This window comes from Stegostoma tigrinum, chromosome 4 (genome assembly GCF_030684315.1).
Source record: "Stegostoma tigrinum isolate sSteTig4 chromosome 4, sSteTig4.hap1, whole genome shotgun sequence".
Lineage (NCBI taxonomy): Eukaryota > Metazoa > Chordata > Chondrichthyes > Orectolobiformes > Stegostomatidae > Stegostoma > Stegostoma tigrinum.
In genome coordinates this window covers 85,496,561-85,519,212 of record NC_081357.1, presented here as the reverse complement: position 1 = coordinate 85,519,212, position 22,652 = coordinate 85,496,561, and the positions used below count along the sequence as shown (strand labels likewise).

At 43.8% G+C, this 22,652-nt stretch overlaps 1 protein-coding gene across 17 annotated transcripts in view; it reads left to right on the top strand.

Annotated features, from left to right (window-relative positions):
• The window catches only part of adgrb3 (adhesion G protein-coupled receptor B3), a 1,393,543-nt gene extending 1,371,133 nt beyond the window's left edge, over window positions 1-22,410 (top strand). For 16 of the 17 annotated variants that reach the window (XM_059645517.1, XM_059645509.1, XM_059645512.1 and 13 more), the window contains 4 exons: window positions 15,413-15,448; window positions 16,826-16,930; window positions 17,057-17,110; window positions 21,645-22,410. In XM_059645517.1, the coding sequence (XP_059501500.1) occupies window positions 15,413-15,448; window positions 16,826-16,930; window positions 17,057-17,110; window positions 21,645-21,833 (384 nt within the window). In that variant the 3' untranslated portion in view covers window positions 21,834-22,410. The remainder of the gene's footprint in view (window positions 1-15,412; window positions 15,449-16,825; window positions 16,931-17,056; window positions 17,111-21,644) is intronic. The other variant, XM_059645523.1, reaches the window with a different exon arrangement.
• Window positions 22,411-22,652: the final 242 nt, after the last annotated feature.

Sequence of the window (22,652 nt, the reverse complement as noted above, 5' to 3'; positions counted from 1 at the left end):
TTCAGCCCTTGATGTTGCGCCAACCTGTGAACTAATCTAAGCCCCTCCCCATACAACTATCCCATCATTAGCCATATGTTTATCCAAGGACTGTTTAAATGCCCCTAATGTGGCTGAGTTAACTACATTGGCAGGCAGGGCGTTCCATGTCCTTACCACTCTCTGAGAAAAGAACCTGCCTCTGGCATCTGCCTTAAATCTATCACCCCTCAATTTGTAGCTATGCCCCCTCGTACAAGCTGAAGTCATCATCCTCGGAAAAAGACTCTCACTGTCCACCCTATCTAATCCTCTGATCATCTTGTATGTCTCTATTAAATCCCCTGTTAGCCTTCTTCTCTCCAATGAGAACAGACCCAAGTCCCTCAGCCTTTCTTCATAGGGCCTGCGCTCCAGACCAGGCAACATCCTGGTAAATCTCCTCTGCACCTTTTCCAATGCTTCCACATCCTTCCTGCAATGGGGCGCCCAGAACTGCACGCAATATTCCAAATGAGGCCGCACCAGCGTTTTGTACAATTGCATCATGACATCACGGCTCCGGAACTCAATCCCTCTACCAATAAAACCTAACACACCGTAAGCCTTCTTAACAGCACTATCAACCTGGGTGGCAAAGTTTCAGGGATCTATGTGCATGGACATCAAGATCCCTCTGCACATCTACACTGCCAAGAATCTCTCCATTGACCCGGTATTCTGCCTTCCTATTATTCTTCCCAAAGTGAATCACCTCACATGTATTAAACTCCATTTGCCACCTTTCAGCCCAATTCTGCAGTTTATCCAAGTCTCCCTGCAACCTGCAACATTCTTCCATACTGTCCACCTCTCCACCGACTTTAGTGTCATCTGCAAACTTACTAACCCTTCCACCAATGCCTGCGTCCAAGTCACTTATGAAAATGACAAACAGCAGTGGTCCCAAAACAAATCCTTGAGGCACACCACTAGTAGCCAGACTCCAGGCTGAATATTTTCCATCAACGACCACTCGTTGCCTTCTTACAGAAAGCCAGTTTCTAATCCAAACTGCTAAATCTCCCTCAATCCCGTGCCTCTGTATTTTCTCCAATAGCCTACCATGTGGAACCTTATCAAAGGTTTTACTGAAGTCCATGTACACCACATCAACTGCCCTACCCGCATCCACATGCTTGGTCACCTTCTCAAAAACTCAATGAGGTTTGCGAGACATGACCTGCCCTTGACGAATCCATGCTATCTCCAATCAAATTCTGTCTATATAGAGGTCTCTACGTCTGATCCCTGCAAAGAATACCCAGGACAATGCTGTTCGCTAGGTGATCCCTCTGTATCTGTAGTTGACAGTCTTGTGGGATCTTCTGTGTGATTATATAGGATGCTGGATTCTCCTTTGTATATTTACCTACCTCCAACGGCTGCCATCTGGGAAAAAGGGCGGCTTCCCATTTAGCCCTTCAGTAATTAGTGATTCCTTTTAATTTCCCTGCCTCTAACAGTTGAAAAATATTGTGAGGGGTGTGGAGGATGACATTTACTATGTAACACAGGCTATGAGTGGCCATCATTGCCCAGACAACGCGTTACGCTGCTCAGATCCCCCAGAATGAGAGGATGGATAGTAACGAAGGATGCTGTAGGTTGCAGAGAGACATAGATAAGCTGCAGAGCTGGGCTGAGAGGTGGCAAATGGTGTTTAATGCAGACAAGTGTGAGGTGATGCACTTTGTTAGGAGTAACCAGAAGGCAAAGTACAGGGCTAATGGTAAGATTCTTAGCAGTGTAGATGAGCAGAGAGATCTCGGTATCCATGTAGACAGATCCTTGAAAATTGCCACCCAGGTTGACAGGTCTGTTAAGAAGGCATACAGTGTTTTAGCTTTTATTAATAGAGGGATCGAGTTCCGGAACCAAGAGGTTATGGTGAAGCTGTACAAAACTCTGGTGCGGCCGCACTTGGAGTATTGTGCACAGTTCTGGTCACCGCATTATAAGAAGGATGTGGAAGCTTTGGAGAGGGTGCAGAGGAGATTTACTAGGATGTTGCCTGGTATGGTGGGAAAGTCTTACGAGGAAAGGCTGAGGGACTTGAGGCTATTTTCATTAGAGAGAAGAAGGTTGAGAGGTGACTTAATTGAAACATATAAAATAATCAGAGGGTTAGATAGGGTGGATAAGGAGAGCCTTTTTCCTAGGGTGGTGACGGCGAGCATGAGGGGGCATAGCTTTAAATGGAGGGGTGAAAGATATAGGACAGATGTCAGAGGTAGTTTCTTTACTCAGAGAGTAGTAAGGGAATGGAACGCTTTGCCTGCAACGGTAGTAGATTCGCCAACTTTAGGTACATTTAAGTTGTCATTGGACAAGCATATGGATGTACATGGAATAGTGTAGGTTAGATGGGCTTGAGATCGGTATGACAGGTCGGCACAACATCTAGGGCCGAAGGGCCTGTACTGTGCTGTAATGTTCTATGTTCTATGATCCAATTTCCCTGAAAAGTATCCCACTGGCCTTAGCCTATCACCATGTTCCTGAAGTAGTACTGCTGTCTGATTGTCCATCCTCCTCATGACAAAAGAGGTGGAATGGTTCACTCAGTTTAGGCAGCCCTAATGCTTGGGCTGACACTAACTTCTACTTAATCTCGTTAAATGGGAGCTCTTGTTCTGAGCCCCAGGTTACCTTATCCTGCCTCGTCCTTCGTCCTATCAGTCCTACTGTTCTGGCTATAGTCCTCAATGAATATCCGACAGTAATTCAGGAGTCCTAAGAGTTGTCGGACTCTTGGAATAGATTGCTATCTTTGAGAAATCAACTGTCCTAGGTACGTGAGATAACAAGGTGAACACTGAGATGAACACAGCAGGCCAAGCAGCATCAGAGGAGCAGGAAAGCTGACGTTTCGGGTCTAGACTCTTCTTCAGAACAAAAGGTACCTGACTTCAGTTAGGCTCATTTGTGCCTTCCGGTTTGGTCTTTCTAGGATTTGTAACAGGCAGAACACTGTTCTTAGAAGCTCTCTCGCAGTCATAGATATTATCAGTATGTCATCTACATATTGTAGGATTGTACACGATGAACATTTTTCTCTAATTGACTTTGATATGTGTGCCATAGCCTGGTGGAAAATGGCTGGGCTGTTATGAACCACTTAAGGGAGCCGGGTCCAGGTGTACTAGTGATCCCCTACTGGGAAGGCAAATTTATATTGATCTTCCTCAGCCAGGGGAATTGACCAGAATCCATTCGCTATATCTAATACTGTGAAACCTTTGTGTTGGGTCCTGACTGTGTTAAGGACAGCGCTCAGGTCTGCCACAGTGGATGTCAATTTGTCAGCATATTTATTCAACTCCATGCATCAATAGTCCATAGGCTTTGCGAACTGGTTATATCAATGAGTTAGTAGTTGATCGGGTTTCTTTTAGTACACCCTGAGTGTCCAATTCCTTCGCTATCGCCTCAGTGGCCATGATCACTTCCAGTCTTATGACATATTGTTTTTTAGGGGGATGGACTCGACTGGATATTGTCACTGGTTCCATACTAATTTTTCTACAACCTGTCTTACTTTGTGCCCATAGGTAGGGCACGTTAGCGCTGTCAAATGGTAGGGATTGCACCGATCCCATTCCCATTATTTTTACTTCGTACAGGAAAGTCTCAGGATTGGGAATCAGTAAAAATATCTTCTGAGGGATCTTTCGAACAATGGTTACGTCTTACAGTTATAAACTTTCCTTTCATATCTATAATAACCCTGAATTGTTCCAGTAAATCAATACCCAGAATGGATTCCCCTGTACTCGGGACATGCCGGATGTTGGCAGTTACAACTATATGTTTAATTTGGATGGCGATCGAATCTGTTTCCAAACCTTGTGTTCGTCCGGTGACTCCCAGTATCTTCTCGGTTTTGCCCAACAAGAGGGAATTCTTGGTTGTCGGTGATCGTAACAGAGGCTCCGGTATCCACCAACGCAGTGTATTGCCGGCCCCCAAACAACGCTCCAATGTAGATCTTTTTCCGTCCCGTTACAATCCCAACCCCTGAGGCCTGCTACTCGTCATTGAAGTCTGAGCAGCTTCTGAAGCTCCTCAATTGTATTCTGAACAACGGACACCTGATTTTCTGCAACTGCAGTTCCCATGATACCTGATTTTCTTGGCGTCTCTGGACTGCCGCCCCCAGCACACCAGCAGTCTTTTGCCTAGTGCCCACCTTTCCACAATTACATAGAACATAGAACAGTACAGCACAGAACAGACCCTTCAACCCACAATGTTGTGCCGACTATTGATCCTCATGTATGCACCCTCAAATTTCTGTGACCATATGCATGTCCAGCAGTCTCATAAATGTCCCCAGTGACCTTGCTTCCACAACTGCTGCTGGCAATGCATTCCATGCTCTCACAACTCTCTGTGTAAAGAACCCGCCTCTGACATCCCCTCTATACTTTCCTCCAACCAGCTTAAAACTATGACCCCTCGTGTTAGCCATTTCTGCCCTGGGAAATAGCTTCTGGCTATCAACTCTATCTATGCCTCTCATTATCTTGTATACCTCAATTAGGTCCCCTCTCCTCCTCCTTTTCTCCAATGAAAAAAGTCCGAGCTCAGTCAACCTCTCTTCATAAGATAAGCCCTCCAGTCCAGGCAGCATCCTGGTAAATCTCCTCTGAACCCTCTCCAAAGCATCCACATCTTTCCTATAATACGGCGACCAGAACTGGACACAGTATTCCAAGTGCGGTCTAACCAAAGTTTTATAGAGCTGCAACAAGATCTCATGACTCTTAAACTCAATCCCCCTGTTAATGAAAGCCAAAACACCATATGCTTTCTTAACAACCCTGTCCACTTGGGTGGCCATTTTAAGGGATCTATGTATCTGCACACCAAGATCCCTCTGTCCCTGCACACTGCCAAGAATCCTATCCTTAATCCTGTACTCAGCTTTCAAATTCGACCTTCCAAAATGCATCACCTCGCATTTATCCAGGTTGAACTCCATCTGCCACCTCTCGGCCCATCTCTGCATCCTGTCAATGTCCCACTGCAGCCTACAACAGCCCTCTATACTGTCAACGACACCTCCAACCTTCGTGTCATGTGTAAACTTGCTGACCCATCCTTCAATTCCCTCATCCAAGTCATTAATAAAAATTACAAACAGTAGAGGCCCAAGGACAGAGCCCTGTGGAACACCACTCACCACTGACTTCCAGGCAGAATATTTTCCTTCTACTACCACTCGCTGTCTTCTGTTGGCCAGCCAATTCTGTATCCAGACAGCTAAGTTCCCCTGTATCCCATTCCTCTTGACCTTCTGAATGAGCCGACCATGGGGAACCTTATCAAATGCCTTGCTGAAGTCCACATACACCACATCCACAGCTCGACCCTCATCAACTTTTCTAGTCACATCCTCAAAGAACTCAATAAGGTTTGTGAGGCATGACCTGCCCCTCACAAAGCCGTGTTGACTGCATTTAATCAAGCCATGCTCTTCCAGATGGTCATAAATTCTATCCCTCATAATCCTTTCTAACACCTTGCAGACGACAGACGTGAGACTTACTGGTCTGTAATTGCCGGGGATTTCCCTATTTCCTTTCTTGAAGAGAGGAATTACATTTGCCTCTCTCCAGTCCTCAGGTACGACTCCAGTGGAGAGCGAGGATGCAAAGATCTTCGCAAGTGGCGAAGCAATTGCATTTCTCATTTCCCAAAGCAGCCGAGGAAAAATCTGGTCCGGGCCTGGCAACTTGTCAATCTTAATGTTTGACAAAATTTTCAGCACATCAGCTTCCTCTATCTCCATCCATTCCAGCATGCACACCTGCTCTTCAAAGGTTTCATTCACTACAAAGTTCGTTTCTTTCGTAAAGACAGAAGCAAAAAACTCATTAAGGGCTTCCCCTACCTCCTCAGACTCCACACACAAGTTCCCTATGCTATCCCTGATCGGCCCTATTCTTTCTTTGACCATTCTCTTATTCCTCACATAAGTGTAAAATGCCTTTGTGTTTTCCCTGATTCCTTCTGCCAAGCCTTTCTCGTGCCCCCTCCTGGCTCTCCTCAGACCATTTTGGAGCTCCTTCCTCGCCTGCCTGTAATCCTCTAGTGCTGAGCTTGACCCTAGCTTTCTCCACCTTATGTAAGCTACCTTCTTCCTTTTGACGAGAAGCTCCACCACTCTCGTCATCCAAGGTTCCTTTACCTTATCCCTTCTTGCCTGTCTCAGAGGGACATATTTATTCATCACTCGCAACAACTGTTCCTTAAACAGTCTCCACATGTCTATAGTGCCTTTGCCATTGGAACAATTGCTCCCAGTCCATGCTTCCTAACTCATGTCTAATCGCATCAATTAGAGCAGCAATTAGGGCCGCTCTATCTCTGATGCGCGTTGCTGGGGCATGGGTGCGAACGGCGGCCTCGGATTATACAAATGTCGCAGTTTTGTTCCCTGGTCTTAGGTCTGAGCTTTTGTTGCTCTTTGCTCATTACTTGTTGAGTCTGATCCTGAACTTTATGAGTCTCCATATTCTTTCGGTTCCTTTCAGCAGTCATTCCCCAGTTAATGATCGCATTAAAGGTATTACCTATGGGAATACCTGGTTGTATCACTTGTTTGAAACAACTACCTTGAGACTTTGGAGGAAGACATTATCTTTCCTGTCGGGATTGTGAATCCCTCCATATTCTACATAAATTCGCTATTTCATTCCGTCGTACTCCTCAAAAGACTTATTAGGCTTCTGGACCGTAGATGTAACACGGGACCAGTCAGATCTAGAGTTGCGTAGGGCCCTCTGGACCTCCTCTACTAGTCTCATATATTTCTGGTCATTCGTCCCTGGTGCCAGCTGCCAAGCACAGGTCTGGGATACGGGGCTGGCAGCTGTGCCCATATAGAAGCTGGTAATTTTGCCCTTATCAAAAGTTGTGAGTCATTTCAAGTTCAATAGTGTCCCTGTGTCAGTTCTTGTAATTTCTCCCAGAATTCTGCGTTTTCTTGCCAATCTTTGGGTTTTCGGTGGTGCATCAAGCAATTGCTGTTTATCCCCGGATCTCGGGAAATGCGTTGTCCGATATGCCATTCTATTGATCTGGGGGTCTCTAATCTCTTCTATTTCAAGGAGCAGACTGATTTTCCTGACCGGTTGACATTGTCATTGTGATGTTCATAGTTAGCCCGCTCAGTGGCCAAATCCCAGCCAACTCTCCCTGACTTCGAGTCAGACGGTATTGGCGCATGAGGTGCAAAAAGTCTCTTCTGCCTTTTGCGGTGGTTCTGGCAATGTGCCGATTGCTGACACCTGCGCCTGGTTAATATTTTGCCCTAAATCCTGTACCATCTATTTATATATTGCCACTTCAATAATGAGTCCTTTCTGTCCTATTGTCATCTTTCTGTACTTTCCACCAAGCTTTTTGCTCAGTGGCAACCTCTTGTCCATCCCAGCCTTTTCTCAACCAGTTTATTGATTATCTTCTTATTGTCTTTAAAGACTATTTCTAAAATGGACCCCTTGGGGCCCCAAGGGCCTTTTTCCACTCTCATCAGTTTCCTTTGCCATGGCTGGTTGTTCCTTATAATATTTTATCGAATTTTGACTTGACTGACCAAAAGCAGACACCAACTGGAGGTAACAAGGTGTACAGCTGGATGAACACAGCAGGCCAAGCAGCATAAGAGGAGCAGTTAGGCTGACGTTTTGGGCCTAGATTTCTGAAGAAGGGTCTAGGCCCAAAACGTCAGCCTTCCTGCTTCTCTGATGCTGTTTGGCCTGCTGTGTTCATCCAACTCCACACCTTGTTATCTCAGATTCTGCAGCATCTGCAGTACCTACTATTTCTGAAACAATTCCAACCGGTGGTGTTTCCCTCCAGCTCCAAACAGTGGTCCCTACACCCATTTCTCCTGGCTGTCAAGTGGCCCCCAATTGGGTTCTTAATTTGGCTCAGTTTGGGTGTCTGGGATCTGTGTTGGACACACCGTCTATGGTCGGGTTTGTTCAAACTGAGCCAGTCGTCTCAAAACAATCAGGTACCAGACAATCAAACACGAATATGGACAGGCAGGTGAACAATTATGAATTCAAACATACAGACACCAGTCAGGTTTTCTCTATTCTTATTACAAAGATATGTTTTCTAAGCTACGACCCCTTCAGTAGCCCTTGGAGTAGTTCCTCAGAACATCTCGAGTCAGGAGTCATGTCATCCCTAACTAACGTATCGTCTGTCATAGGCACCAGACCATTGGCCAAGTCGGCAAGTCCTCTTCGCTAACTAACCTAGCTCCTCTAGGCCCCCTACTGTTAGTCCAAGTCGGGAAATCCTCCTTCCCTAGCTAATTTAATTCCTTTAGGTCCCTCAGTATCCTCACCAAACATTCTTTCTGAGTTGGGCAGCCTGCTACCCTAATCCTCTGCACTAAAATCGAGCATAGCATGCAGTCTTTTTACTTTCTCAAGTGTTACCGTTCTTTGCCTCCGCACTCCGAAGGTTCGTTATAAAAGGAGGGTTATAAGCTACGAAGGGTCAGGACCGGGACCACATTAACCTATTGGGTGGTAAAAATAAATGCAGTCACTCGAATAGTGGATCCATGATCCCTCAGACAGAACCTCCTGACTGGCTTGGCAAACTGTAGAGTAACCTCTGAAAAGGCAATCAGAGACTCAGAGACAGCGAAGTAAATCAGGGCATGAGAACTTTATTCAAACTAGATACAATGTAGATGCAGGGGGAGAATTACGGTGTTATCCTCCCCTTCTCAGACATCTTCAGAAAGTGCCCCTGACCAAGCAGGGCAGCTTCAAAACACCAGGAGTCATCTGGGTATACAGTAGCCTTACAAACATGGCATGGGTGCAAGGGATTCTAGTCTTCGGTGGTTGTCCACTGAGTGGCTAGTTGTTCTGTATATGATGCCTGGTAAGATAGGGCTGTAATCAGACATGAGGGATTCTATATGAGCATGATAGGTCATTAATGAAGCACATTTGGTCAGATATAGGGAGAAATCTCACAAGGGGTAAAGGTGAGAATCCCTCCAAAAAACACACTGCAGCTTGCACACAGTCAAAAAAGTATAATACACCCATATTTTCTTTCAACGCATCTAAATTATTGTCTCCCAGTGTTAATGATGTCCATATTTTTGCTGCCTTTTGGGTAAAGAAGTTTCTCCTGAATTCTTTCCTGATGAAGGGTCTAGGCCCGAAACATCAGCTTTTGTGCTCCTAAGATGCTGCTTGGCCTGCTGTGTTCGTCCAGCTCCACACTTTGTTATCTCCTGAATTCCCTGTTGGATCTTGGTGACTATATTATATGGATGGGTCATGGATTTGACTTTTTCCATAAGAGGAAACATTCTTATTGTGTCCAATCTGTCAAAATCTTAGATATTTTTGAAGAGTAGTCACTGTTGAAATGTAGTAAACATGGCAACTAATTTGCATGCAGCAACTACCAAAAACAGCACTGGGATAATATATTGAAGTTGGTTGAGGAATAAATATAGACGCAAAGGACTTGGGAGAAGCAGTAAATTTTGAGTTTTCTCCTATAGCGTTTGATAGATGGTTGTAGAATCGGCTCAACTTTCCTGTTTGATCCCCATAACCATTGACTCCCTTCTGGAACACAACTCTAATTAACTTAACCTTGAATGTATCCTCCAGTTCTAGTCTGCCCACAAGAGGAAACAGCTTCCTGACATTCAACCTTACAAGTCCCCTCACGATCTTGCATGTTTCCGTAAGATCATTCCTCATTGCTCTAAGCTGTAATGGGACAAGGCCCAATCTGTTCAATCTTTCAAAAGATAAATCTTTCATAGCAGCTATCAGTCAAGTGAATCTTCTCTGAACTGCTTCCAAATACAATATATTTCCTTTCAGATAAGGAGACTGATACTGTGCACATTGGTCTACAGTAATCTCACCAATGCACTGTACAACTGCAAGACTTTACGATCAATTTTTCTGGCAAAGAGTAACAATATTTCATTTGTCTTCCTATCACTTGCTGTACCTGCACACAAACATTTTGATTCCTCGACAAGCACACTCGGATCCCTCTGTACTACCACAATCTACATAATGTGCAATTTTTCTTCCTACCAAAGTGGACAACCTCGCATGTCCCCACATGATACTCTATTTACCAAATTTTTGTCTCCTCGCTTGACCTGCCTATATTTCTTTACAGACTCTCTACCACTGTCTTGACAATTTACTTTCCTCCGTATCTCAGTGTCATCAGCAAATTTAGCTATGGTGTATTCCGTCCTTTTGCCCAGACAATCCAGCTCTTCTTCCAAGGAATGCTGGTGGATTTTGTCCACCTGAGAGATCAGACAAGGATAACAAAGTGTGGAGGTGGATGAACACAGCAGGCCAAGCAGCATCTCAGGAGCACAAAAGCTGACGTTTTGGACCTGGACCCTTCATCAGAGAGGGGGATGGGAAGAGGGAACTGGAATAAATAGGGAGAGAGGGGGACTGAAGATGGAGAGAAAACAAGATAGGTAGAGAGGAGAGTATAGGTGAGGAGGTAGGGATAGGATTGGTCAGTCTAGGGAAGATGGACAGGTCAAGGAGGCGGGATGAGGTGGTAGGTAGGAAATGGCGGTGCGGCTTGAGGTGGGAGGAAGGGATGGGTGAGAGGAAGAACAGGCTAGGGAAGCAGAGACAGGCTGGGCTGGCTTTGGGATGCAGTGGGGGAAGGGGAGATTTTGAAGCTTGTGAAGTCCACATTGATACCATTGGGCTGCAGGGTTCCCAAGCGGAATATGAGTTGCTGTTCTTGCAACCTTTGGGTGGCATCATTTTGGCACTGCAGGAGGCCCATGATGAACATGTCGTCTGAGGAATGAGAGGGGAAGTTGAAATGGTTTGCGACTGGGAGGTGCAGTTGTTTGTTGCGAACCGAGCGGAGGTGTTCTGCAAAGCGGTCCCCAAGCCTCCGCTTGGTTTCCCCAATGTAGAGGAAGCCACACCAGGTGCAATGGATACAATATACCACATTGGCAGATGGGCAGGTGAACATCTGCTTGATATGGAAGGTCATCTTGGGGCCTGGGCTAGGGGTGAGGGAGGAGGTGTGGGGGCAAGTGTAGCACTTCCTGCGGTTGCAGGGGAAGGTGCCGGGTGTGGTGGGGTTGGAGGGGAGTGTGGAGCGGACAAGGAAGTCACAGAGAGAGTGGTCTCTCCGGAAGGCAGATAAGGGTGGGGATGGAAAAATGTCTTGGGTGGTAGGGTCGGATTGTAGATGGCGGAAGTGTCGGAGTATGATACGTTGTATCTGGAGGTTAGTGGGGTGGTATGTGAGAATGAGGGGCATCCTCTGGGGGCAGTTGTGGGGGGGGTGAGGTGTGAGGGATGTGTTGCTGGAAATGCGGGAGAAGCGGTCAAGGGCGTTCTCAACCACTGCAGGGGGAAAGTTGCGGTCCTTGAAGAACTTGGACATCTGGGATGTGCGGGAGTGGAATGCCTCATCCTGGGAGCAGATGCGGTGGAGGCGGAGGAATTGGGAATAGGGGATGGAATTTTTGGAGGAGGGTGGGTGGAAGGAGGTGTATTCTAGGTAGCTGTGGGAGTCAGTGGACTTGAAATGGACATCAGTTTCTAGCTGGTTACCTGAGATGGAGACTGAGAGGTCCAGGAAATGAGGGATGTGTTGGAGATGGCCCAGGTGAACTTGAGGTTGGGGTGGAAGGTGTTGGTAAAGTGGATGAACTGTTTGAGCTCCTCTGGGGAGCAAGAGGCATCGTCAATACAGTCATCAATGTAACGGAGGAAGAGGTGGGGTTTGGGGCCTTTGTAGGTGCAGAAGAGGGACTGTTCCACGTAACCTACAAAGAGGCAGGCATAGCTTGGGCCCATGCGGATACCCATGGCCACCCCGTTTGTCTGTAGGCACTGGGAGGAATCAAAAGAGAAGTTGTTGAAGGTGAGGACGAGTTCGTCTAGGTGGATGAGGGTGTTGGTGGAGGGGGATTGGTCAGGCCTGCAGGACAGGAAGAAGCGGAGGGCCTTGAGGCCATCTGCATGAGGAATACAGGTGTATAGGGACTGGACATCCATGGTGAAAATGAGGTGTTGGGGGCCAGGGAATTGGACGTCTTGGAGGAGGTGGAGGGCGTGGGTGGGTGTCACGGACGTAGATAGGGAGTTCCTGGACCAAAGGGGAGAAAATGGAGTCCAGATAGGTGGAGATGAGTTCGGTGGGGCAGGAACAGGCTGAGACAATGAGTTGACCAGGGCAGGCAGGTTTGTGGATTTTAGGAAGGAGATAGAAACGGGCTGTGCAGGGTTGGGGAACGATGAGGTTGGAGGCTGTGGCTGGGAGGCCCCCTGAGGTGATGAGGTCATGGATGGTGTTGGAGATGATGGTTTGGTGCTCGGGGGTGGGGTCATGATCGCGGGGGCAGTAGGAGGAGGTGTCGGAGAGTTGGCGTTTGGCCTTGGCGATGTAGAGGTCAGTGCACCGTACTACTACTGCGCCAGCCTTGTCTGCAGGTTTGATGGTGAGGTTTGGGTTGGAGCGGAGGGCTGCCTGTTCTGCGGGGGAGAGGTTGGAGTGGGTGAGAGGGGTGGAGAGGTTGAGGCGGTTGATGTCTCGACAGCAGTTGGAGATGAAGAGGTCGAGGGAGGGTAGGAGGCCTGGGGGTGGTGTCCAGGAAGAGGACTTGTGTTGAAAGCGGGTGAAGGGGTCAGTGGAGGGAGTGTTAGGCTCCCGGTTAAAGAAGTAAGCGTGGAGGCGAAGGCAGCAGAAAAACTGCTCGATGTCCAATCCTGACTGGTATTCGTTGATGTGTGGGTGGAGGGGGACAAAGGTGAGCCTCTTGCTTAGGACTGACCATTCATCCTCAGTCAGTGGGAGGTCTACGAGGATGGTGAAGATTCGGCAGGGCTCAGTGTGGCTGTCTTCTCTGGGATTGCTGGCTGTGGAGGTTGTGGGCGGAGCGATGTGGTCGTCGGCTGTGGGCGGCGTTCCGTCGACGTCGGCTGTCAGCGGGGTTGCGTTGGCTGTGGGCGGGGTGCCGTCTGCTGAGGGCGGGGTGCCGTCGGCGTCGGCTGCTGTGGGTGGGGTTCCGTCGGCGTCGGCTGTGGGCGGGGTTCTGTTGGCTGTGGGCGGAGCGGAGTGGGCGGCAGCAGCAGCGGTGAGGGTGATTTGTGTGGTGTTGGTTCTGGAAGTGGAAGCGTGAACTGCAGCAGTGGTCACATGCGTGGTTCTGGAAGTGGAGGCGGTAACAAGGATTCAGTTTAACAACTAATTTAAAAGACAGCTCTTTTGATAGTGTAACACTGTCTCAGTGGTACTGTAGACTGGATTACCAGCTATAGTATTCGGAGCAGGATTTGAGCCCACAATCTTCCATTTCACAGACAAAAGGACTAACACTGAGCTGTGGGGAAAAATACAGTTGTTTAGAGTCCAGTCAGATTGTATATAGAACAGTGTCAAAGCCCCGAGTACTAATGTTTGTGTGACCATTTCCCAGATAATTACGTTCCGATGTTCATTATCTTTTGTACATGTTTTAATATGTTTGATGTTAAGTGTATATGTGTTAGTTTGTTTACTGTCCTATGCACTTGACAGAATATACATTGCCCTGATACATGCATTTGTGTCTTCACTGCCCCAGGTATATTAGCATGTTCACTTCCCTGAGTATGTGTTAGCATGTCCACTGCCCTGAGCACATTTTTAGCATGTTCACTGTTCATATGTTCCTTGCCTTGAGTACATATATTAACATGTTCACACCACTGGTTATATCTGTTAATATTTTCCCTAAATAAAAACCAAAAGAAGTGTAGATGCTGTACATCAGGAACAAAAACAGAAGTAGTTGGAAAAGTTCAGCAGGTCTGCAGCATCTGTGAAGAAAAAATCCAAGTAAACGTTTCGGGCCTGGTGACACTCCCTCAGAGTTCTGAGGAACACTGGACCCAAAACATTAACTTTGATATTTTTCTTCTCAGATGCTGCCAGACCTGCTGAGCTTTTCCAGCAACTTCTGTTTTTGTTAACATTTTCTCTTCCTGAACAAGTGCTAGCACATTCTTTGCCCTGAGTACAGGCATTCACATTCCCTAATCTGTGTACACACACTCACGTTCCCTGCCCTGAGGACCTATGTTACAGTGTAGCTCCTATACAAGCCTCATAATGTTTGTCTGACTCTGATTTGCTCTCCCTTGGTCTAAAATTGGTTATAAAAATAATTTGGTAACAAAGTGTGGGGCTGGATGAACACAGCAGGCCAAGCAGCATTTTAGGAACACAAAAGCTGACGTTTTGGGCCTAGACCCTTCATCAGAAAAAAAAACTGAAACGTCAGCTTTTGTGCTCCTAAGATGCTGCTTGGCCTGCTGTGTTCATCCAGCCCCACAGTTTGTTTTCTTGGATTCTCCAACATCTGCAGTTCCCATTATTTCTGATCAAAAAAATAATTTGGTGTACATTTTTTAAGCACTGCCAGAATGCTGACATTTAAACTCATGTTGTAGCATGTATTTCAGATAAATGAAAGATTGATAAAAATTCAAACATTTAAGGAACACAGTAGGACAAAGCAACAAGTAGCAGATGAGCTGAAATTACAAATGATTGTATTTCTGCATAATCCTAGCTTTATTACAAAGAGCAGGAGTTTAACAAGTCTGAAGAAGAGTCTTGACCCAAAACATCAGCTTTCCTGCTCCTCTGATGCTGTTTCGCCAGCTGTGTTCATCCAGCTCTTCACTGTGTTATCTCAGATTCTGCATCAGCAGTTCCTACTATCTCTGTAATAGTTTAACAAATGTTTGCTTTGTATTCTGTGCAAACAAATGTGATGTGAACTCAAGTCAGCCCAGCTGTTAAGGCAAGAATTTTAGTCATTATAACTGGTAGCTTTAAAATTGGTTTTGATGCCTATGGGTGTTGTTTACAACTCTTTAGTTGTTATAGGTGATTCACCATTTGAGACTGTGTTTTGAGTACTGGGGACTCTTTCACCATCATGTCTATCTGTGTTTTGCCCAATACACTCGGTCCCAGCCTGGTGTCTCCCTAATCTGATGTACTGGTACAGTTGTATGTGTATTTGGGTGTTGTTGCTTTAGATTCAGAGTCTCATTCAAAGTTTCATATCAAAGAATGGAGGTTACTGTGGCCACTTTCCTCTATGTGTCAAACAGAAGAGGCAAAATTGTCTCAAATCTTGCAATTCTCTGATCTGCATTCATATCAGCAGTCTTCACAATTTAAGACCAGATGCAATATGATTGGCAGCATAAAAACAGAATATCAGACAGCAGCACAAGCAACTTTATATTAAACAGGAAAAAAAACTATCCTTTTAAAATCTCACATCAAGAAATCTAACAAATCCTTTCATGTTTTGCAGAGAAGAAAATCCCGCTATTCAGACCTGGATTTTGAAGTAAGCTTTCAGAACTTATAAATACAATTGACCATCAGTATTTGACGTTGTATTCATTTCTGCCTCACACACTGACCCAAAAGCACTAGGCTCCCTGCAAGACTGATCTCATTTGAGGAGTTTGAGCATTTGGCATGGATAAATTTCCTCTGCCGTCTAACGCCCTCTCAGTGTCTATATTGAAAACATCCTTCAATTTCCCAGCCATTTATCCACAAGAATTTGGAAGATTGGAACATTTTCTGTTGAGAGATCACTATTTCATTATTTGTGAACTATATTTCTGTGAGCCAGTGTCCTTCCAAGATGAATATATTTATACGTTGGAGAAACGAAGGGAATGTACAAAGTAAACATTATATCATCTCATTTATAAAATTTCTACACCAGCAGTCTGCTCAGTAAAAGGTTTTGTGCAACTATTAATTTCTCATTAACTAATTCTCAACACTGACGGCAATTGGAATTTCTTTTCCATATTTACCCTTTTGAAATGTTGTCTGTAAATTAACTAAGAACAGCATGGCACAGAAACAGCACAATGATACTGTGCTGACACATGATGCCATTTAAAACTAAAAACTTTTACCTCTATGCGGCCCATATCCCTCTGTTCCCTGCCAATTTATTTATCTGTCAAGACACCTCTTAAATGTTGCTATTGTATCTGCCTCCACGAACACGTCTGGTGCGCATTCCAGGTACTTACCACACGCTGTGTAAAAAAAACCTACCTCTCAAATCTCCCTTAAACTTATCCCCTTTTCCTGTAAATCTATATCCCCTCGTATTTGACATTTCTACCCTGGGAAAAAGGCTCTGACAATCCATTCTATCCATGTTTGTCATAATTTTGTGAACTTCTATCAGGTCGCCCTACCCCCTCAATCCTTTGACATTCAAGTGAAAACCAACAAAGTTTGTCCAATGTTTGCTCATAGCAAATACCCTCCAAACCAGGCAACATCCTGGTTTCCATTTCTGGACCCTCTCCAAAGCTTCAACATCCTTCTGGTACAGTGGCAACCAGAACGGTATACAATATTCCAAATATAACCGCACTAAAGTTGTCTCCTGCTGCAACATGACCTGTCAATTTTTGTAATCTATGCCCTGACTGATGAAGGCATTCCTTCTTGACCACCTTACCACTTGTGTTGCCACTTTCAGGGAACTGTTGGACCTGTAGACCTAAATCCCTCTGTGCATTGATGCTACTAAGGGTTCTGCTATTATTGCATACTTCCCTCCTGAATTAGGTCTTCCAAAATATATCACCTTTTTGTCTTTTTGATTTATTCTCTCTTATGTCATTAACTGATTTCAGTACATTCTCACAATATAACTGAGTTTATTGTGAATCTTGTCGGTTTCCAGAAAGTCATGCACACAAGAAAGCGACATATGGAATTATTTCAGGAGTTAAATCAAAAATTCCAGACACTGGATAGGTTCCGCGACCCCCCAAGTACAAGCAGTGTAGTAAGTATTGATTCACCTTCAAGTAGACATGTTTTTAAAAAGCTGTTGCAACTAGCCTAGTCAAGAGTGTGCTACAATTCACTATGTGCTGTTGTGCTCACGAGATCCCTCTGTTTGTTTCTACAGACTGAAAAAACATGGACTATCTCAACAACAGGGTATGAGAGAAATAGTGCAAGTGTAAGTACAGGAATTCCATTGCATATTCATAATTCTCTATTCTCATTAGACCATATCAGAGCCCTGATTCTCCAGTTCTGCATTCCAGAGGTAGCAAGATTCAGTACAGTGAAAGGTAATTCCAGGATATCATTATAGTGGGTGATTGCAAAAAGAGCTATACAGAGTACTGTTGAGACCATACTATGTTCAGTGTTGGTCTCCTTATTTGAGGAAGGATGTAATAGGGTGCACTTTCATTGGAATGTTTAATATCCTGAGGAATCTTGAAGAGGTGAACGAGGGGAGGATGTTTGGTCAGTGGGAGAATCTAAAACAAGGAATTGACCATGGTCATATTGAATGGCAGAGCAGGATCACAGTGTCAAAGTCTCCAAATTTGTATGTTTGCGTGAATTGCAAACAAGCGATGTGACATGAATTGAAATGAGAATATTTACAGGAAGGGAGAACAAGACAAAAGAGTCTGTCAGTAATAATCTAGATTTTCTGACAGCCTTTAGTGTAGTAAAGTGTCCTACCCTTCTCAGAGTGTTAGCAAACAAAATTAATAACCAACACATTTAGGATGATAATAGGAGGAGATTGAAAGTTTTGTCTTTTTTGGGTGAGCTTTTAGGAGCATCTTGGAGAGTGAGTGAATCAAAGAGGTATAGGGTTGAAGTCTAGAGTTTCGGTCTAGGTAGGCGAATGTACAGCCATCAGTGGAGGAGTTTTTAAAACCAGGAATGAGCAAAGGGTCAAAATTGGTAGAACATAAATGTAACAGAAGATTGTAGGACTACCGGCAATTACAGAGAAAGGGAGGAGCAAAGAGAGGGATTTGAAAGTGAGGATCGGAATGTTTCGGTAGTAGATTCGCCAACTTTAAGTACATTTAAGTCGTCATTGGACAAGCATATGGACGTACATGGAATAGTGTAGGTTAGATGGGCCTCAGATTGGTATGGCAGGTCGGCACAACATCGAGGGCCAAAGGGCCTGTACTGTGCTGTAATGTTCTATGTTAATAGTCAATACTGTTGTCAAGAAGGGTCCCGAGCCGAAACGTCAGCTTTCCTGCTCCTCCGAAGCTTCCTGGCCTGCTCTGTTCCTCCAGCTCCACGTAGTGGTATCTCTGATTCCAGCATTGGCAGTTCTTACTATCCCTGACTGTTTTCAAAAGTCAGCATTCTTGTAAGACTTTAGGGGTGCACTTCAGAGGTTTAGCATATTGCGTGAGCTGTTTATTTAGCAACATTGCAAGTGAGAGCTTAATATTACCTGAACCAAAGATGTGATTTTTTTGGTCCTTGTTCATAGAGTTGAGACAGGTGATGACAACAGTGAATGATAATGAAACATGCCGTGAGACAGTAAACCCTTCCATTGTGCGTTCACTTTGTGCAAGGTATGAACTGACCTTCATACAATGCAAACGTATCCCACAGTTCATTCATAATCACAGAAGACTGGAAAATTGCAGATGCATATCCACTGATTGAAAACTGTACACTTGACTGGTCACCAGCAGGTTTCAAAAGGAAAAAGTCATGTGCTTTATACAACTTGTTCAGCCATGTTGGTTCCATTAGTATCACTTCTGGAGTGCTGTGTACAGTTTTAATTTTTTTTAATCTAAGAAAGGATATAATTACATTTTAAGCAGTTCAGGAAAAGTTCACTCAACTGATTCCTGTGGAAAATGGCTTATCCCGTGAGGGTAGGTTGGACATACTGGGCCTGTATCCTATTGGAGATTAGAAGAACGAGAGGTGATCTTACTGAAACAAAGAAGTGCCTGAGGTGACTTGACACAGTGGATGCTAAAAGGATGTTTCCACATGTTGGAGAGAGATTAAAAATAGGGGACACAGTTTAAGAAAAAGGGGGTCGCATATTGCATAACAGAGAAGTGGGATACTTTTTAAAAGAGTTATTCATCTGTGGCATTGCCTTCTCCAGAGTACAGTAGATGCAGGGTAAATTATTTTTGAAGGCAGAGGTAAATAGACTCTTGTCTAGCAAGGGTGTCAAAGGTTATTAGGACAGGTAGGAAATTAGAGATCAAGTCACCTCAGGCACTTTTATGTTTCAGTAACATCACCTCTCGTTCTTCTAATCTCCAACAGGATATAGGCCCAGTATGTCCAACATACCCTCATGGGATAAGCCATTTTTCAGACATGATGTTATTGAATGGGGAAGCTGGCCAGAGGGACCAAATGGTTTACTCTTGCTCCTAATTTGTATGGTTAAGAGTTGGGAACTGTTACAGTTCTCCTATGAAATAAAAATTGTCATGAATAATTTCTGCCAGATGGTGGTATTTGGGAGTTACAGAATCAAGATGTGTCATTGGAGTTAAGATACAGATCTGCAAAGTTTTAGTTGAGCAAGGCCATCATAGCACACGGGTTAAATTGCAAGAATGGTCTTAAGAGGCATGGGTTCAAATCCCACCATACCAATTAAATAAACCTTGAATTAACAACTAGTCTCAATAACAAGACCATTCAATTTTTCTAAACGCCCACTTGGCTCATTAATGGCCTTTTAGGGAAGAAAGTATCCTTATATTGTATGGCCTACATGTGACTCCAAACCAACAGCAATTCAGTTGATTCCCCTCTGAAATGCCATTCAAACCAATTACTTATATTCCTAGAGCGAGCCGATCATGACCCAAGCTTCACAAGTGCAATACAGAATGGCCAATAAATGTTGGTCTTGCCAGCAATGCTTACTTCATGTGAAGAAACACTTGACAAATGAGCTGGAGGGGCAGATTGGCATTAGTACTGTTCCAAACTGTTCTCTAAAACATATGGTTTTGGAATGACCATGTGGGAAAGAAGGACAGACAAAAACTAAATTGTTGGGCACCAAAAACTCTGCGGTGAGACCTGACTTTTATTCCTGGAGATTTCATCACATATGCTGTTCTCCTCCAACTGCCATGGTTATTGGGGGGACATATGTATTAATATTGACTGAGGATTGGTTAATGCACAAACAGCAGAGTTACAATTAATGGGACTTTCTGAGGTTGAAAAGACATAACGAGGCTTGGATGAAGGTCCAGGTGTGTAATGTATTCAAGTTTTCTGATGATACTAAAATATGTGGGAAGGCATGTTGCAAGGAGGACATAAAGAATCTGCAAGGGGTTACATGTAGGTTGAATGAACGGGCAAAAATATGGCAGATGGAGTTTAATGTATAAAAATGTTAGGTAGAAAGAATCAAAACACAGATATTTAAATAGACTCTCTAAAAAGTGCTAAACAGAGGAATCTAGAGGTTTAAAATAGTGAATTCCTGTTACAACTGTAGGTGGTGTTGTTGAGGCCATATCTGGAGTACTGTGTACAGTTTTGGTCCCTTTTTTAAAAATGCATATTCCGTCATTGGAAGTTGCTTGGAAGAAATTCACTAGGCTGACTCTTGAGATGAAGAAGCTGACTTATCAATAACAGATAAACAGGTTAGATTGTTATTAATTTGAGTTTTGAAGAATAAAGAATGATCATATTGAAACATAAAAGGCCTGACAGGGTAGGTGTTGAGAAGATGTTTTAACCTGTGGGGAAACTGCAAAAAAAGAGATATAGTTACAGATAAAGGGATATTCATTTAAAATTGATATGTGAAGGAATTATTTTCTCCCAGAGGCTAGGGAATTTCTAGAATTCTCCACTCCATGGAGTTGTGGAGGTCCGATCGCTGTAAGTTTTTAGGTAGTAGGTAGTAAGAAGATAGAATTTTGTAATGTCAGGAAGTTGACAGCTGTGCTAAAGAGGAGTTGAGGCACGTGCAGATCAGCCCTAAACTTGCAAAATGGCAGAGCATTCTTGAGAGGCCGAATGGCCTACTACTGTTCCTATTTCTGATGTTCTTTTGTTTTAAATAGTTCACAGGAGTGTCATCAGACAAAGTATGATAGTGGGTTACACAACTTTGTCATTTTTAACTTAGTATATTTCACATCAATTTTATTATGGACTACAAAAGCGCACTGAAATATCTGCAAAATTGATTAAAAGTATGGTGCAACATGACGGGCTGAATTATCTCCTCTGCCACTGTCACAGTTCTGTATTTCAGTGAATCAATTTAAAATAGGTAATGCAAGTATATTTTTGTCTAATTGGTTTCATCAACTGCCTGTTAGGGCAGACCTAATTAAAATAGTCAGTTGTAAGAGAAATCTTAAAGACTTAAGGGTGATGAGAACAATTAGGATGATAATTCCAGAGATAGGTCCTTGTCCACTGATGTCTTGACAATAATTGTTGTATGATTAAAATTGGGCACTGGAATGCAGAGATATAGGGAACAGTAAGTGCTTCACAAGATAAAATGAAAGTGGGAGGAGATGACCGAAGGACTTAAGGACCGTGGGAAATTTTCTTTCACATTCATAAATATAGCTGCTTTGAAACAAGGCCCTTTTTGTATTTCAGTGTACTGAGTAAAGCTCCCTCCATCAGTTTGAAAATTTCCAACTGAAAGCAACAACTGCACTTAAAGCTGTGTTAATGTCTCTCCACAGGACAACCCAACACCCAGCAAGCACGAATGGGATACTTACAAGAACCCCAGTGACTACCAACACTATTCACCAATCAACGTATCGGATGCAGAAGCAAAAGAGGTGTTAGAATTAAGACAAGCGGAATGGGAAAAGTGTATCTCCATGCCATTGGACATGCAGGAAGGTGATTTCCAAACTGAAGTTTAAATTAAAGTTGATCACAAGCTAACTCTCTTGCACTTCAAACATTTTTACAAAAACCTGGTCTTATGTCTGAACTCTCTTAGAGTAATTTAGGGACATTATGTACCAGGAAAAAGATGTCTATGTCTTTAACATTTCTCACTATCTTACTTAGTGAGATACAGAATGTACAATTATTACCATCATGTGTTGTACGTTAATGTGAAATGGATTGTAAGGTAATCTTTATAGATCAACCTCAAGCAAGGATACATGTTGTAATAGCTTCATTTGGTTTAGTTTTAAAAAGAAAACTTCACCATGGAGCACAATGTATATATTTATGCAGTTTTTAAGATTTATAACAGTCTGTTTGGCCATTACTACACTTTTTACTTTATAATATAAAAGCAAACAATTTTCTGTCATTTAAATGAATGGTTGTTGAGCTATGTTCTTCATTGCTTTCAATGCAATAAAGTAATACTCTCACTTTTATATGAATAATATATTTCACATCTTTATTATTGCAGATGTCGCACGAAAGCGCAGAAATAGCTTTCTTGGCTGCAAACGTGTATAAAATATTTAAAATGCTGTATGGTGTAAATAAATTTTTGTCTACACATTAGTTTCATCTACTTCCTACAATTTGTAGATCATTGAGAATCTGCTTTTGATAATGATGGTCTACGGTTAATTTGCAATTATAGCTATACCCATGGGGCTGGGCCAAGTTACATACCAAGTTAAAAACAGGTTCAAGATCCTTACCACTTGCAGTTTTGTAATATTGTCTGAGGTTTCTCCATGCATCCTCTGCACATCTAAATCTGATAATCC